The sequence below is a fragment of the Nyctereutes procyonoides genome, unplaced genomic scaffold, assembly GCF_905146905.1.
Source record: "Nyctereutes procyonoides isolate TBG_1078 unplaced genomic scaffold, NYPRO_anot_genome, whole genome shotgun sequence".
Lineage (NCBI taxonomy): Eukaryota > Metazoa > Chordata > Mammalia > Carnivora > Canidae > Nyctereutes > Nyctereutes procyonoides.
In genome coordinates, this window is record NW_026575020.1 from 55,639,362 (window position 1) to 55,652,255 (window position 12,894).

A 12,894-nucleotide genomic window follows, 5' to 3' on the forward strand; every position below is an offset into this window, starting at 1 on the left:
GCTCTGGGGCCAGGGAGCATTTACTGTAAGGAATTAAAATAGGTATAAAGCTACGGCAGCGGAAAACGTGAAATCTCCCCAAAGACTTCCAGTGATGGGGGTGCGGGCAGACCCCCCAGGGCTGGGGCTCCTTCTCCTCCTCCGGCCCCGTGGGCCCTCTCGCACCCCTGCTGGCGGAGCCTGGCGGGGAGCAGCCGCCGAGCACAAGTGGGGCCCCTGGACCCCAGCATCCTGAAGCCACATGTAGAGGGTGAGTGTTACCGGTTGAATTATGTCCTCCCCCAATTCATATGTTGACATCTTAACCCCTAGTACCTCAGAACTGACCTGAAATGGTCGTGGGGTTGTAGATGTAACTAGTAGAGGTGAAGTCATTAGGGGGACCCTAATCCAATATGACTGGTGTCCTTATAAAAAGGGGAGATTTGGGGCATCTGGGTGGCTCAGCGGTTGAGTGGCTGCCTTCGGCTCAAGTCGTGGGCCCGGGATCCTGGGATCGAGTCCTGCATCGGGCTCCCTGCAGGGAGCCTGCTTCTCCCTCTGCTTTTTTCTGTGTGTCTCATGAATAAATAATTTTTTTAAAAGGGGAAATTTGGACACAGGCCCACTGGGCGAAGGCCCTGTGAAGATGAAGGCAGAGATCTACAAGCCAAGGATTGCCAAATGTCCTCAGCAAACCGCCAGAAGCTAAGGGCTAAGGGGCTGGTACAGATTCTCCCCCACAGCCTCAGAAGGACATAAATCTGCCAAGACCTTCATTTCCAACTCTGGCTTTCAGAACTCCGAGACAATAGTTTCTGTTGCCTAAGCCACCTACTTTGCAGTCCTTCGTTATGACGGCTCTAGCGGACCACGACAGTGGGTTTGGGGCAGAAAGACAACAGTTTGGCGCGATCCCCAGACCCTGCTTGGCCCAGGGGAGAGAAGGCTCGCCATACAAGGACCACCTGGAGCTCAGACAATGGGCATCTCAGCAGCTGCCATTCTGGAAAGAAGATTCCCCACCCACGGAGCAGCTCTCCTGTCTGGTGGCACCGTGTAAACCCCAGATCACTGTCTACTGAGGAGAAGGACCACTGTCGCCCCCTCCGAACATGCCTGAGGTCAAATATCTTACCCTCCTGGCAAAGGGTAGCTCATAATCAAATTTTATTTGATTTAGGAAAAACAGCGACATTTCTTGTACCTGAGTGTTACAGAACACATTCATGCTTGATGACACCAGGTTTTTTTCAATCGGCGAGTTGTCCTCTTTCCAATAAACCAGTGGAGAAAAGAAAACTCTTGGTGACTTTCACTTTTCGGCCATCTGCCTGGTTGGGTGGCCTGCGTCGTTGGAGTGGCAGATGCCACGTAAGGCGTCGGTGATGTGGACGTGAGCTATCTGGGGACAGGTCATTTTGACTGGGTATTTCAGTAACGCGTATTCCTTGCCTCTCCATCAGGAGGCTGAGCCAGGGCACGTCTGGGGCTATTTCTGGTTGCTATGGAGATGAGCCCCACCCCAGGTTCCCAGTCCAGACCTCCCAGTTCAATGTCCCCCGGAGGCAGCTGCAATGGCCTGTTGTGAGCAATCCCTACTGCAGGAGTGTTTACGCAAACCTCCGCTGTCTGTTTCCATTTCTGTGCCTCCCAAACCCCAGAAAGCCAGAAAAACATGGGCGTCACCTCTGAAGGTATCCCCGGTCCAGCACTGAGAAGCCACACCTGGGGGCACCCCTCTGATGGGGGGGAACCCAGGGAGAAGAGAGACCAGGAGAGGCTGTCATGGATGTGGGCCCCCTCCCAGATTTTCTGGATGCTCCTTCCCAGCAGGGGGATGAGGTAGGGGGAGGGCTCCTTTCCTTCTTCCTGGAGAGATGCAAGGTGGGGCATCCTTAATCCTTCTCCCCTTTTCCCTCTTTTCACCTAAATTACAGAGTGACTTGAGACTTTCAGGTCCACTTGTACTGTTTTCCCCATGTGACATCCTGCCATGGCTTCCCATTGCTCCGAGGAAAAGTCCAGAATCCTGACCAGCCTCTGCCCTGCCAGATCTGGCTCATTCACCCACTTCATGCTCTTCCCTACCCTCCCGCCTGGGATGGGAGCGCTCTGGCCTGGCTCACACCACCCTATTTGTCCTTGGCCAGCAGACCTCAGCCTCCAGGAGGTCACCCTGGAAATGCCCCTCCCTGGTCCTAGTAGGGCGCCTTCTCCCAGCCACTGTCCTCTTCTTTTCTTTCTTTCTTTTTTTCTTCTGACTCTGAAAATGTGGGTTTTGTCTTGTTTGGTTTGGTTAGAGGGGAGGGGAGGCAAAACTTTTCCTCTACTTTCTTGGGGTCTCTGTGGGACCTGAGAATTAAGTCAACCTAAGCAGACAGATTTTCCTTTCACATGTACCCAGGAGCCTTCACAGGAAAAAGAAGACCCCCCAAAACTTAGGCCTAAGTGCATCTACATGAGGCTGCACAGAGGAGTAATTGTGGAGAAGAAGGCTCACGGAAGTTGCTTTAAGGAGGCCCGTTTGTACAGATGTCTCTAGGCCTCAACATCCCCTCCCCGGTGATAAGAATGTTCTTTTCCTCTGAGTGCAGGGAGGCTATCTTTCACGTGGGAGTTTTATCTACTCTCGTCAGGAAGAAAAGGGGAGGCCAGAACACCCTTCCTGCATCTGTTGTCTTTCAAAGTCTCTCTAGCACTGGACACACTCTGAACCCCTCAGTGGTAAGAGCATAATGTAAAATGTACTGTTTTGGGGCGCCTGGCTGGCTCAGAAGGTAGAGCATGTGACTCTTGATCGTGAGTTTGGCAGAGGCTTGGAGGGAGGGTTGCAAAAGCATATGTACCCCTATTTTGTTTATCTGATTTTTTTATTGCCCCCCCCCTTCCCCTTCTCGGAAGCTAGATCACCTCCAACCTCTGGCCTCTACCTGGTTCTTCATTTGGAGGAATCTCCCCCATTTCAGAGCTGTTAAGGGACACTCCCTGCCCATCCCCATCCTTCCTACCACATACACCCAAGGTTGTCAGCTTTAGATCTTTAGGGTCAAGCTCCAAGGAGGGTGTACTAAGGGGTCTGTAGGTTTGTGATTAAAACAATAAATGCTAGGCGTGTTTGATGCGCTTTTAACTTTGGCAAAAAAAAAAAGGAGCAGGGGGAGAGGCAGAGGAAGACAGAGGAGCAGACTGACTCCCCACTGAGCAGGGAGCCTGACTCTGGGTTCAGTCCCAGGACTGATCATGACCTGAGCTGAAGGCAGACGCTTTGCTGACTGAGCCCCCCAGGCACCCCCATGTAATCTTTTTAAGGATACAGTTTGGTGGCATTATGCACATTGTCATGCAGCATCACCACCATCCATCTCCAGATCTTTGTCATCATCCCAAACTGACCCTCTGTCTCCGCTAAACGCTAACTCCCTACCTCCCTTCTTCCCCCAGCGGCTGGGACCCACCACCCTACTTCTGTCTCTGAATTTGCCTGGTGTGGGAACCTCATATAAGTAGAAGCAGGCAAAATTCCTTTTGCATTTGACTTATTTCACTTAGTGTAATGTCTTCCGGGACCATCCATGTGGTAGCAGGTGTCAGTGTTTCTTTCCTTTTGAATGCTGCGTAATATTCCATTCTATCGTAAATACCACCCTGAGTTTATCTGTTTATCCATCGATGGACATTTGAGTTGCTTCTACCCTCTGGCTACTGTGAATAACTGCGAGGAACCTGGGTGTGGAAGGATCTGGTCAAGTCCCTGTGTTCCGTGCTTTGGGGTATCTCCTGAAGACGGAGTTGAGGCCCTTGTTTAGTGCCTCATTGCAGCAACAGTTATCGTGTAGCCCTTTGTGAGGTTCCCAAGAAGCCGGGGCATCCCTGTTTAGGTCACTCACCCCGTATCCCTAGCGCTGAGCACAGCGCACCACACTGAACAAATATGGTAAAATGAGTGAGCCAAAGTTTCTAATCTTTGCAAGTGAGATGTAATGTAGTGTCCTGGCAAATGTGAAGTTTGGGCTCATCTTGGCGCCTGAAGAACATCTCTGGGGCTCCCTCAGAGGTTTGACAAATCTTCCAAGAGTATTGATTTTACTCAGTTATCCCAGGGAAGAATAATAGCAACAACACTTATTGAAAGCTTGCTCTGTGCCCGGACTTGTGCCAATAACTTTGCCTCAATTCTCTCCTTCCATCTTCAAAATAATGCTATGCAGGTCCGCTCTTATCCTGTTTTTTTTTTTTAAAGATTTTATTTATTCATAGAGACAGAGAGAGGCAGAGACACAGGCAGAGGGAGAAGCAGGCTCCATGCAGGGAGCCCGACGTGGGACTCGATGCCGGGACCCCAGGATCACGCCCTGGGCTGAAGGCGATGCTAAACCACTGAGCCACCGGGCTGCCCCCTTGAATGTCTTTTAAAGATAAGTACACAGGACACCAAAGCATATTTCCCTCCTGCCTCGGTGCTCTGTGCCACGCACCTCTGAGCCTATGTGCCCCCAGCTCCTCCTCTGAGGGCCCTGGGGAAGGAGGCTGAGGGTTCCACCCTGGGTGAAGCCCATACGACCTCCTAGGGTCTCCTGCAGTTTCTTTTCTTTTCTTTTTTTTTTTTTAAGATTTTATTTATTAATCTCACACACACACACACACACACACACACACACACACACACACACACAGGCAGAGACACAGGCAGAGGGAGAAGCAGGCTCCATGCAGGGAGCCTGACCTGGGACTCGATCCCCGGTCTCCAGGATCACGCCTTGGGCCGAAGGCGGCGCTAAACCCCTGAGCCACCTGAGCCGCCCCTCTCCTGCAGTTTCTATGCATCTTCTGGAAGATGTGACTGTGTTGCCAGGAGGTGACCTCTGTTCTCCGTTTTGCATGGTAGCATTGAATGAATGTGTGTGCTGTGTGTGGGGCGGGATGGGACACACACCCGCAGGGAGATGCTCCATCTCCCCCGCTGCAGAAACCCTAGCACCAGCCCAGCGGGGACCATCTGCAGGCCTCAGCCCCTGTCTTCCTGGCCAGCCCTCCCACTTAGCTACAGTCTGGGACGAGGGGAGTGTGAAGGGAGGCACGGCTGTGAGTGTGTGCCTTGGGAGGGGACAGCAGAGGAGGCCGAGGACAGGATGGTCAGCCTCTTTCCTCCTGGAGTGAGTGTGTGTGTGGGTGGGGGGTGCAAATGCAAACCCGTGAGGATACAGGACCCTGGCTGCCAAGACAGAGCAGTGCTTAAGGCCCTGCTCAGTCCCTTGTTTGGAACTCTGCAGCTCATTTTCCCACAGAAACAAAGCTCCAGTGGAGGTTGGCTCCCAGCCTGGCCCCAACGAGCCAGATTCAGCTAATAGCAACAGCCTCAGAAGACCCTTCACACTCTCTGCTCTCCATCATTGTGGGTGAGCAGTGGGGGCTTTGGTGGGGGGACTCTGGCGAGGGCTTGGAGACCACAGGCCCTCGGAGCAGCTCTGCCAAGGGCTCTGGTGGCCGTGGGAACTGGGGTGGGGCGGAGGGCGGTTCTTACACTTGTAGGCAACAGTGCTGGGAAGCAGGGTGTGTGTGTGTGTGTGTGTGTGTGTGTGTGTGTGTGTGTGTGTGTGTTAGACATTTCTAAGCACAGGACATACCTAAGCCACGGAACGTGGAGCTGGTATCCTGGACTGGGTGGCCTGGGGCAGCTCATGTCCATGTGCCTCAGTTTCTTCATCTGGAAATTATAGCGGTAGAAGGTTTGGACTAGACTGAGGGTTTTCTAACATTTTTTCTTATAAACGGTTTCTCTTTTTGCGAGCAATCTGGATGAAGCATGTACCATCTGCTCTGAGTAAAGCGTCGGTAGGGGCGGTGATGGGCTGCCCCCCACCACAGCTGGTTGCTACTCCTGCTCTGCCCATCTGCCCTGCTTCAGTGTACCTTCTTGATGCTTGAGATCTTCTCAGAGCATCTCTCACACGTGCTCCCTCCCACTCCAGCATCATTCCAGAGTCACAGCGGAAGTGCAGGGCTGCAGATGACGCTCCAGACTAGAGATAACACTGAAACCTGGAGTCGGGCCCGGACAGCACCTCGCTAGCTGTGCGGCCGAGCCAGTCTCCTGCTCTGAGCAGTAAAGTTGTCAGTGCAGGGATTTGGCATGATGATGCATAAGGTTCCATGAGTTCTGGAAGATGGGCATCATTCTGCAAGTGGCAGGGACTGCTGGCTGCAGCCTTGGCGAGTTGGCCCAAATTCCACCCAGGCAGCACCAGTCCCATGCAGCGGCCCCTCCATCTAGCTCATGTTCCGGGACTGGCCAGGGCCCTGCAGAGTCAGGGCCCCGAGAGTGAGCGAGTGTTCTTTGCAAAGGGAACATGTGGGGTGGGAAGTGAAAGTTGGAGGAGAAAAAGCTGAGCAGGGGGTGTGGTGGTGGCAAGGGCTCTGTGAAAGGTCGGAGGCTTGCAACAGGTGAGGGGGCTCTAGTAACCACCATTGGTCCATGTTTCTGCTGATGACAGGAGCAGCCTTCCCCATTCTGGTGAGCTGGGGACCCTGGCTGCCAAGGAAACCGTGTTGAAAACACAAAGCACCAAGAGCAAAGAGGCCCCACCCGGAAAAACAACATCCTGGCTACTGGGCAAAAGCAGAGCTCCGAAGGAGGGGCTATTTTTAGCTGCTGAGCCAGGGCAGGACTTGTATGGCCTTGCTGTCTGGCTGCATAACTCACCCATTGTCCCGTCTGACCTTGGACTTGTGTCTGAGGAGCCTCTGTCTGTGCCAGTCCGGCGGGCATGGACCTTTTCTAGGGGGCGCCTGGGCCCCAGAGAACCCAGGGAGGAGGGACAGGCCTGGGAACACACTCCTGGTGTGGCCTCCCTGTGCTTGGTGGGCATCCTGGGTTGGGCTGAGGGCTGTGGGGCAGTGGGGGGCCCTGGGCCTTCCTGGGAGAAAAGCAAAGGCTCTACTGGGGTGCAAGCCCGGGTCTCCCCAGAGTAGAGCTGTATTCCAGCTGCAAGGCTGAGTGTGGGGGCACTGAGGGGGATTCTGGAGGAGGACACAGACCCCTTTATTGGAGGCATTCTCACCACCAGCCACATCCTGGGGCCTTCTGGGCCGCAGCCCGCCCCGACTGAGAAGGGGTATGTGTGTGTGTGTGTGTGTGTGTGTGTGTGTGTGTGTATGAAAGCAGCTGTAGCTCTCAAACTTTCTTTCTTCTTTTTTAGATTTTATTTATTTATTCATGAGAGACACACACACACAGAGAGGCAGAGACATAGGCAGAGGGAGAAGCAGGCTCCACTCAGGGAGCCCGACTCAGGACTCGATCCCAGGACCCCAGGATCACGCCCTGGGCCTAAGGCAGGCGCCCAACCGCTGAGCCACCCAGGCATCCCATCTCTCAAACTTTCTAGCCCACACCCAGGAGTGGTGCCCTGCTCCTGGGGGGTATGTGCTCTGCATTTAGCCCTGGGCACAAACCCCAGAAGGCAGGTCTAGAACCGGGCTGTGGCATCAAGGATGAAAATAGCTCATGGGAACGGGCCACGAAACAAACACTCAAGCAGCCGGAAGGACTGGGGGGCTTGGCCCCCTCCGGAGAAGCCACCTCTAGCAGCCCCTGCCCAGAACCAGGAGAAGGGCTGCCCCAAAGGGCAGGCAGCTCTTTTCAGCCCCTCTTCCTGGGCCAGGGCTCCCCACCCCTCACTTTCCCCCCCAGGAATCCTGGGACCTCCTGCCTTTCAAGATCAGCTCTCCAAAGATGAAAATTCCTGGTGGGTGGAGAGAAGGATAGAAAAAGGAGTCATTCATTCAACAAATATTTATTCAGCACCTACTATGTGCCAGGCACTGTCCCAGGAACCTGGGAAAGGAGGGACCGGATAGCCTGGATCTGTCCCAGCTCTGGCTTTCTCTCCCAGAAACAAGGCCTACAGGGGGACAGGGTCTGAGGGGCATTTCAAGGGGTCTGAGGGACGCCCTTTGAGAGGTGGAAGGCCCAGGAGGCCTCCAGGAATGAGAAGCCTGGGGAGGCTCCACAGTGCCGTTCCCTGGGGTCAAGATGGGGGTGTGCAGAGAAGCTAGCTTCCCAGGAGCAGAAACACTGCAGGAGGCCCCATGCCCTCCGGCATCACCTCCTCTTCAGCACAGATATGCAGGACTTCTTGAGAGGCCCGATCTGCAGGTGGGCGTCCACACTCTCCAGGAAGAAAGCAGGCTTGAGCCTGCGAGTGAAGAGTCCTGCAAAATGGCCATCCAGGCGGCTCTGGAAGGGGTCGATGGAGGAGGCCAGGGTGCTGCTCCGGCGGGCCCTGGAGGCCTTCAACCTCCGAAGCAGGTTCATCTTGCCGTCCCGCACGGCGTAGAAGGCCAGGGCTCGGTCAGCATATTCTAGGCAGATCCCGACGGTGGGCGAGAAGGGCTGGGGCAGGGGTGCCTCGAGCCCGTGGAACCAGACGGAGAAGCTCCGTCCATTCCACTGCAGACAGCAGGAGTGGGCGTTGCGGCCCAGCCGGCCCCGATCATAGGGCTCTTGCGGGGAGAAGTCTTCGGCCATGACCCCCACGCTGACCCAGCCGTCGATGATCTCTACCTCCCAGTAGTAGGTGCCCCGGTCCAGGGCGCCCTCACCCAGCACCTGCTCGCAGTGGGTGAAGCGGGTGGGTGACTCAGGGTAGTTGATGGGACACAGCACCCTCTTTACACCTTTGGTCCCAAACAGCTGCAAGTACTTGTCTGCCGTGTCGCTGTCCAGGTCCACAATGTAGGCGACTGCTCCGGGGGACAGGAGAGAGACATGGGGCTCAGGGTTGGGGGCGGGTGGGATAGCCTCTCCGCCAGATGACCACCTCCCTCAACACAGCCCCCACCCCCCCGCCTTCGTGACCAGCACGACTCAGCCCCCCTGGAGAGCACCCAGTGAGCTGACCCAGTTCCCCCCAGAAAGAATGGGGTGGGAGGGGAGGGAGGGAATCCAAGCCTTTGTGCAGTAGGGCCCAGCCCAGCAGCCTCCGGAGGGTCTGGTGCGGGCAGAGGGGAGAGCCCAGGCGTCCACTTACACTTGAGGAAGTAATCCCTGGGAGCCTCACTCTCCACGTTGTTGGTGCTATCGGGGTCTTGGGACTCGGCATCTGCTGCAGAAGAGACAGGGGAGAGGTTCGCTCCAGCTGCCTGTGGCTGGGCAGGGATGCAAGGTGCTTCTCCCCTGAGCCTGTGACCAAAATCCCTCTCCTCCTGCATCCTCCCGACCAATACCTGGGCACAGGCACACACCCAAATATGGGACTCCGTCCTCACATGCAAGCCTGGTCCTTGGGTTCTGCCCCTGCTCCACCCCCTCCCCGCTCAGCCCCTCTGAAACTCAAGGGCAGGGCAGGAGGGGCTCCCTTGACCCCCTGATCCTTCGGGCTGTGGCCGCAGGGGCCGGATTGGTGGCTTCGCTCGCCAGTAGGAGTTGGGGCCCACCCTGTGCCAGGCACACAGTTTCCATCTTCCACTCCTGAACGGGTGCCAGGCCTGGGGCCCTGTGTGGGGAGACTGGGGAAGGGTGAGTCACTTGGGGGGCACCCACCTTCCGTGCCCAACTTCTGCAGCTCGTCTTCATCACCGCCCAACCCCCGCAGCTGCTCCCACTGGCTGGCACAGGCCGCCGTCAGCACATCTCTCACCGCCCGCACGGCTTGGGAGGATTTTGTGAAGCTGAGCTCCCTTGGGGGGCCGGGCCCAGGGCCGCACCCCTCCTCCAGGGCCAGCCTCAATGCCAGGAGCTCCTGTGCCAGAGAAATGACTAGTGAGGCCTTGCTGGTTCCAGCTCCTTGGGCTGTGGGGGAAGCCCTGTGGGACGATGGCACAGCCCCGGAGCCCAGGCAGCCCCGCCTGCCCTCCCCACTCCTTGCCTGACCCCCTCCCGTGCCCTCTCTGGCCCAGGAGAGCTGTTCTTACCTGCAGGAAGCTGACCGAGTCGGCCTCGGGGACCTGACTGAGGTTGTGGCGGGCCCGGCTCAGCCTACTGCGCTGTTCCTCCTGGCGCCGCAGGTCACCCTGGGAGCGGCCCAGCATGGTGGCCTCCCCCTCCTCGATGAAGCCCAGCACCTCTGCCTGGAAGCCCTGCAGGATGGCCGCAGCCTCGGTGAACAGTCGGCTCACCTTCTCCCGCTCTGCCAAGGCTGCGCTCTGCTCGGGACGACACAGGGGACAAGGATGAGGGCAAGAGCAGTGTGATTCTGGCCCCATCCTTCCCACCCTGCCCTCTTGCGGGGAGAGAGGGACCAGCCCCGGCTGTCCTGGATCTATGTGCCAGGTCAGAGGAGCCGCTCATGCTCAGCGGGACCAGACAGTGCCCTGCGCACAGGCCTCTTTGGAGAGGACCATAGGGTGCTACCAGCTCATTGCCAGGAGCCTGCTGCAGGACTGCATGGGGACAGGGTCAGCGTGGGGTCCGACCTTGATGAGGGCCACCGTGCGCCGGGACAGTGCAATGCCAGCGCCCAGCTCATCCATGCGATCCTCCACGGCACTCAGGACTTTGGATTGGTCCGCCTGTGGGTGATACCCTTAATCAGCATGGGGCCTGGCAGTGGCCACAGCCCTACTCTGGGCTACCAGGCCTCACCAAGGGGGAGAAGAGGGATGACCCGGGAGTGGTATGTGTGCACAGGTGAGACTGGGAGTGGCCATGACATCCCATAATACGCCAGAGGTGCTTGGAGCCCAGGCGGGTGCCATTCCCAAATGTCTGGGGATAGCACAGGCTGAGCAGGTTTGTGGGCTCTGTGCCTCGCCTCTCTGACCAATGGGCAAGCACAGGGCCATCCCTGCTCCTCAATGTTGCTGAACTCGCTGGAGAACTTCCTTCAGTGAGGACGAGGCAGAGAGAGTGGGGTAGGTGCTGCACAGAGGGCATTCAGCTGTCTCGGGGATCACTGTCCCCCAAGAGTCTGTATCCCCATTCCAGGCCTGAAAAATGGGGATTCCGGGCAAATCCCCTGGGTCTTATGAGTCACTGCTCCAGGCAGGAGAGACGGAAAATCCCAAGGCCAGAGGCGCCAAGACCGGGCTGGAGGCCAAAGGAAACTGGGGGTGGAGGTGGTTGACGGCCTGAGAGCACATGCTCCCTCCACGGCCCAGAACAGCTGGACAAGAGCGGTCTGTATGCTAGGTCCACCCTCTGCCACACTCCTGTCGCCTGCCACACCCATCTAAACCCGATGTCTCAGCCCAGGCCAAATGCGACCTGGGACCGCCAAGAACCTGGCCCAGCGCTAGGCGGCGGTGAGGCCAGAATCAGCAGGCGGGACCCCGCGGGCCCAGACCCCCGCGGGCCTGAGTGCTCCCTGTCACTGGACCGGGCTTCAGGCCCCTGCTTGCCCTTCCAGTCCTTCTCGGTTCCCTCTGGGCTCCTCCAACCCCCATTCCCAACTCGAGCAGAACGTCCCACAGCGAGTGGATGGATGGGTGACATTGTCAGTACTGGAAAGGACGCCAAAGGGCGTCAGGTTAGAGGGCATTAGGGCCCTACCAGGGAAGGGCAGGGGGCTGGATCCATGGCTCCCCCCACCCCCGCTCGGCCCTCGCCCGCCCTGGCACCCCCCCCCCCGCCCCCGCTGCCTGCGCCCACCTCCTGGAGCGCGCGCTCCTGCTCCAGCGGCACGAGTTCGTGGCCCCGGTGCTCCTGGGCGGCGCAGGCCTCGCACAGGCACACGCGCTCGGCGCGGCAGTAGCGCTCGAGCGGCCGCAGGTGGCGCGGGCACAGGCTCTCCTCCAGCCGGCGCAGCGGCGGCACCAAGCGGTGTCCGCGCAGCGCGGGGCTGCGGTCGTGCGGGCCCAGGTGCGCGGGGCAGAAGGAGGCGAGGCAGGAGAGGCAGGACAGCGCGGCGGGCAGGGCCGCGCCCTCGGGGCACGCGTCGCAGCGCACCGGCTCTTCGCCGCCGGGCCAGGGCTCGGGCGCGCAGGGAGCCGAGGGCTCCGGGGCGCTGGGCGGCGCGCTGGGCGGCGTGGGCTCCGGGGCCGGGGCCGGGGCCGGGGCCGGGGCCGGGGCCGGGCCGGGCCCGGGCGCGGAGCCCGAGCCCTGGCGGAGCTGCAGCAGCTCGGACAGCGTGTGGTTCTTGCGGAGCTGCAGGCCGTCGGGGAAGGGCTCCTGGCACAGCGGGCAGCGGGCCGCGCCTCCGGGCCCGCCGGTGCCACCCGCGCCGCGGTGCGGCCAGAGCGCGCCCAGGCAGGCCAGGCAGAAGTTGTGGCCGCAGGGCAGCGTCACCGGCTCCCGGAGCGGCTCCAGGCAGATGGGGCAGCCGAAGGGCCCGCTGCCGTCCATAGCTCCGCGGCCGCCCGGGCGCCGCCTGCTCTGCTCCCGCCCAGGGAGGGCCCCGGCCCGCGCGCTGCGGCCCCGCCCCCGGGACCCGGGCCAAGGGTCCAGCCCCCTTCCGTCCCCCGCTCGGCCCGCCCCCGGGGCCCGGGACACCGGCCCCAGCCCAGGCTGCGCGCGCGGCCCCGGCCCCGTGTGACCCCGAGGGGCCCCTGGACGACCGTGCGTCCCGGTCCAGGGGGAGGGCGGCACACTGGGAGGGAGCCGGGGGGAGGGGAGTGCACCCCCCCTCGGCATCCCTCATCCCCCCCTCAAGGCCGCCGCGGGCTCCAGACCTCCCCGCCGCCCTTGTTAGCAAAGTTCCTGAGCTGTTGAAAATGAACCGCTGATGTGCGCTTGTTTTTGCCCCTTAGCGACTCTATTCACCCCTGTGGGGAACTCGGGCTTTTCTAAACTTGAAACGGGAAGTCGATGTCACCCTCCCAGGCCCTTGTCTGAGATAATTCAGTTTCCCTCCAGGACCCTTGGGCGCAGGCACTTGTGCCTGGGGCTTGAGGTGTGGGCTCCCCGAGCGGAGGCATTTAAGGCTTGTCCAGCCATGCACTTAATAATGTTGTTTTTTAAAAAAATGGCAACAAAAT

The 12,894-nt window shown here is 58.9% G+C and overlaps 1 protein-coding gene across 2 annotated transcripts; it reads right to left on the reverse strand.

The window, feature by feature from the left end:
• Nucleotides 1-7,759: 7,759 nt before the first annotated feature.
• On the reverse strand, nt 7,760-12,273 carry TRIM47 (tripartite motif containing 47). Of its 2 annotated transcripts, none has more exons than XM_055324578.1 (6): nt 11,570-12,273; nt 10,396-10,491; nt 9,895-10,125; nt 9,524-9,722; nt 9,012-9,083; nt 7,760-8,724 (listed from the first exon to the last, which is right to left on the reverse strand). In XM_055324578.1, the coding sequence occupies exons 1-6, from the start codon at nt 12,260-12,262 to the stop codon at nt 8,084-8,086; spliced, it is 1,932 nt and encodes a 643-aa protein (XP_055180553.1). In that variant the 5' UTR covers nt 12,263-12,273; the 3' UTR covers nt 7,760-8,083. The 2 variants fall into 2 exon arrangements, with proteins under 2 accessions (XP_055180553.1, XP_055180543.1); XM_055324568.1 differs by having other exon boundaries at nt 9,012-9,086.
• Nucleotides 12,274-12,894: the final 621 nt, after the last annotated feature.

Bases quoted from the DNA above. Each gene is read 5' to 3' on its own strand.
- TRIM47 (XM_055324568.1), bottom strand. From the start codon at position 12,262: ATGGACGGCAGCGGGCCCTTCGGCTGCCCCATCTGCCTGGAGCCGCTC. The intron at 10,126-10,395 runs GTCGGACCCCAC...CGTCCCGAGCAG, and splicing joins GCACGGTGGCCCTCATCAAG to AGCGCAGCCTTGGCAGAGCG. The intron at 9,723-9,894 runs GTAAGAACAGCT...TCTCTGGCACAG, and splicing joins ACTCGGTCAGCTTCCTGCAG to GAGCTCCTGGCATTGAGGCT.